The 3,571-nt window shown below is 43.7% G+C and overlaps 1 protein-coding gene across 1 annotated transcript in view; it reads right to left on the bottom strand.

Annotated features, from left to right (window-relative positions):
* Positions 1-537: 537 nt before the first annotated feature.
* Positions 538-3,571, bottom strand: part of LOC106812461 (2-oxoglutarate dehydrogenase, mitochondrial-like) — a 5,152-nt gene continuing 2,118 nt past the window's right edge. The window contains exons 2-6 of the mRNA XM_014816346.1: positions 3,313-3,395; positions 2,379-2,533; positions 1,653-1,799; positions 995-1,082; positions 538-561 (exon numbers count right to left, since the gene is read on the bottom strand). Coding sequence (XP_014671832.1) covers positions 538-561; positions 995-1,082; positions 1,653-1,799; positions 2,379-2,533; positions 3,313-3,395 — 497 coding nt within the window. The remainder of the gene's footprint in view (positions 562-994; positions 1,083-1,652; positions 1,800-2,378; positions 2,534-3,312; positions 3,396-3,571) is intronic.

The raw sequence follows: 3,571 nt of genomic DNA, 5'->3' as shown, positions 1-3,571 counted from the left end.
AGCGCTGTCACACAGGGTACTGCCTACAGCAGCACTGTCACACAGGGTAATGTTCACAGCAGCACTGTCACACAGGGTAATGTTCACAGCAGCACTGTCACACAGGGTAATGTTCACAGCAGCGCTGCCACACAGGGTAATGTTCACAGCAGCACTGTCACACAGGGTAATGTTCACAGCAGCGCTGCCACACAGGGTACTGCCTACAGCAGCAGTGCCACACAGGGTATTGCCTACAGCAGCGCTGCCACACAGGGTATAATGTTCACAGCACCGGCGTTAAGCTAGGTTTACACTACCGACTTTATGTCGGCGAATTGGCGAGTTGGACCAATTTCGCAATTCGGCAACTCCGAATTGGCGAAAATAGAACATGATCTAATGATTTCATGATTCTAATCTCCCAACTAGTTACTATCGATCTGTTGGTCGCGCAAATTTTGCGTTTACACGTACTGCCGATTGTCGGTTGTATAGTTGGGAAGTTGGTCCAATTTGCCAATTCGCCAACAAAAAGTCGGTAGCATGAACCCAGCTTTAAACAGGCCCCACCACTCTGACCTGTGCACAAACACGTACTCAACGAACAATCTTGCAGTCATCCTACCGGTTCCTGAGGTAGTGAGTTTATAAAACCCAGCGTAAACAGTATAAAAGCGTAGGCCCGTTGTCAGAAACAAAATTAGTCTGAACATTAGTTTAAACATCAACCTTTTCTCGTAGACCATTGACAGAAACGTTGTAAAGTTACGAGTGGCTCATATGCAGTGTATAGAGAGTTCCATCTAAGAGTAAAACTTTATGTTAAGACTAGTGTTAAGACTAATTTGATTTCTGACAAGACGTGCACCCCTGTTTTGTCAGCTGGGATTTCGACAGCTTAAGAAGCTGGCCCAAGTCACATCACTGTGAAAATTACTGTGGACGGGCAACGTGTCTATCCGAAGCTGGACACACATAGATGGTAGAACTGGGGAGTTTAGTGTTGGCATACCTCTTCAGACGGCTTAACGGTTTCAAACTGAGAAAAGATCTGGTCCAGTGGCTTCTTACATACGTTGGCGAGCACATTCAACCTTCCTCTGCAATGCAAAAAAAGATCAGACTTGCAGCCAAGAGCTAGCTTGACTCATGACTGTAAACGTCAGAGCAGTTACCTGATCCATCACAAATGTGCAGGTTTTCCCACAGTACAATATCTCTCCTTGCCGTTGGCTTTTAATTACGATTAAAACCTTACAGTATGATTCATGCTACAGTGAACATCCCCTCAATATTTAACGCCACAACACATCTCACGAGCCATGTAAACTACTAAAAACTTTAAAAAAAAAATTAATTTTGGGGGAAATCTGGAAAAACCAGCCCAGAAAATCCCAGCGCAAGCATGACGTACGACAGACAGGGCAGGCAGGTGCCATCACGGCGAACGTGCATTCCCACGGATACGGTCGCTGTATATTTATTTATTTATATTTATTTAATTATGTAATTATACCCATGATATAGCATACTTTTACAATGTATTTTGAATTCATAAAATTGGATAACTACCAAGGATATATACACAAAAAGTATGACAAGTACACTTATGTATATTGTGGTCCTTGTTTTGCTATAATTACTGTTAATAATAATGACACTACTAATACCTGTGCGGCATCGCCATGACAAAGCTGTCGACTCCGAATGCAGTCGACAGGTCAATGACCTGCTTCATGGCGGGAATCAACACCTCACATCCCTCGAGGCCAAAGCGCTTCTCAGCTGACCAATGCTCCTTCATAAAGTCCTCAAACCTAGAAGAGTCGGTCACGTGTGAGCAAGAACACACTTTTACGTCTTATATGTACGTATATATATATACATATATATGTACGTATATATATATACATATTCTTAGATGCATATATGTGAGTATGTATTTTATTTCCATTATTAAGTTTAATTCTCTTAAATAAAAAAATAAAAAAATATGCGCGCGTGTGCGTGTGTGTTACATAATAAGGAAATGTAGTCAGGTCACTTAATTACTGCTCTACAGATAAAAAAAAAACACCTAAAGTTCTGTTGCGCCAATGTATAGTCTTTCTGTCGGCCCGATTCTGAACGCTTCACAGAGACGCGACCAGCGTTCCTGATGCACACGTGTACCTCCACCAGGGTAAAAAAATACACTGGAGCAATGAGCGATTCGCTTTTCGAACCTCCGAAATCGCTCCCGTGAGGCTCAAAATAGCGCCCGTAAAATTTGTGACGAGAGCTATTTTTTTCCGACAGACTTTTTGAAAAAGAGCTCCCGTGAAAAAAAAACAACGAAAATTTCCCCCTGACCTCCACGCGGGACATCTTCTGTCCGCGTCGAGTCTCGTACGCACCTCGTCGAGCGTAGCAGACGCACAAACAGCAAGCGCTTCTCCGTCGTGGACAGCCGCGTGGCGCCGGGCGTCTCGAAGCGCTGCCGGATCCAGTCGCACTGCTCGTAGCTGTTGATGAACATGAACTCGACGCCGATGTGGCTGCAGTAGGCTTCCTGCAATAGCGCGCCAGGAGGAGAACTCGTGAGCCCATAATAAAAATATTAAAATATAATAATATATCATATAATAATATAAAGATATCGATTGGGATAATTCGAAGATAATCGATCGCGAGCCAATCAAAATCAGGCAATGGATTAAGGAGGCCATCTGGATCCGCAAGACCCCGAACATCAACCGTGACGAGGTGGGATACAGGCTCAGTCACGTGTGGACTAAGCTATTGACCACTACACCATCTGGTGGTCAAAACTGATAATCATCAGTTAGCTTTGAGAAAGCCAACGTAAGCTGTACGTTTCCAATCTTCACGGTTGAGTAATAATTAACCCTGTTAGTTCTAATAAAAATATTGTTTGTTTGCCCTCAACCGACCGACCCGCCAATAAGGGGCCAACTAAAAAAAAATAATTTACTTTTTTTTTAAAACAAATTGTATCACTGTAGGCCCTACATTATAAAAATCTGTAGGCAATACATTATATGTACCAAGCAAAACAAACATTCAACATAAAAGGTATTTCCACCCAAGCACACCCGAGCATGTAGACACCATGCTGAATTTGTAAAAAAAAAACGCCCTAAAAAAAAGCCGACCTACCTACCCAAACTTTTCAGCCTGGGTCGGGTAAAGGCAAACAACGATTTTTTTAATTGTGGCCTGGCGTTTTCTCAACTACGATCCGCAGTATCGATCTGCCTATGTGATCATGTAACTTTGTCTCTTTCCGTCTTCGATGTAGTCCCTCGCACTTTGAAGACTAATATTTACGAGGTTATCACAAGAGCCGTTGCTCCCGGCGCTGCGCTTAGCATGCTGACACGACCGCTCGGCATTAGAAACGTGAAAGTAAGCTGCGAAGTCACGAATCGTAGCGCGGCAATGAGAGCGACAGTTGCACGTGGTAGGCCTCACTAACAGTTTTCGAGTGTAGGAGTGACAGCAAACGGATAACTAGACAGAGGGCACTCACGGAGAGTGCATACCTCCGCCAGAATGTAACATGTATGTGTATAACAGCTGGCTCGCT

This window comes from Priapulus caudatus, unplaced genomic scaffold, assembly GCF_000485595.1.
Source record: "Priapulus caudatus unplaced genomic scaffold, Priapulus_caudatus-5.0.1 Scaffold652, whole genome shotgun sequence".
Classification (NCBI taxonomy): Eukaryota; Metazoa; Priapulida; class Priapulimorpha; order Priapulimorphida; family Priapulidae; genus Priapulus; species Priapulus caudatus.
This window is presented reverse-complemented; position numbering and strand designations above follow the sequence as displayed.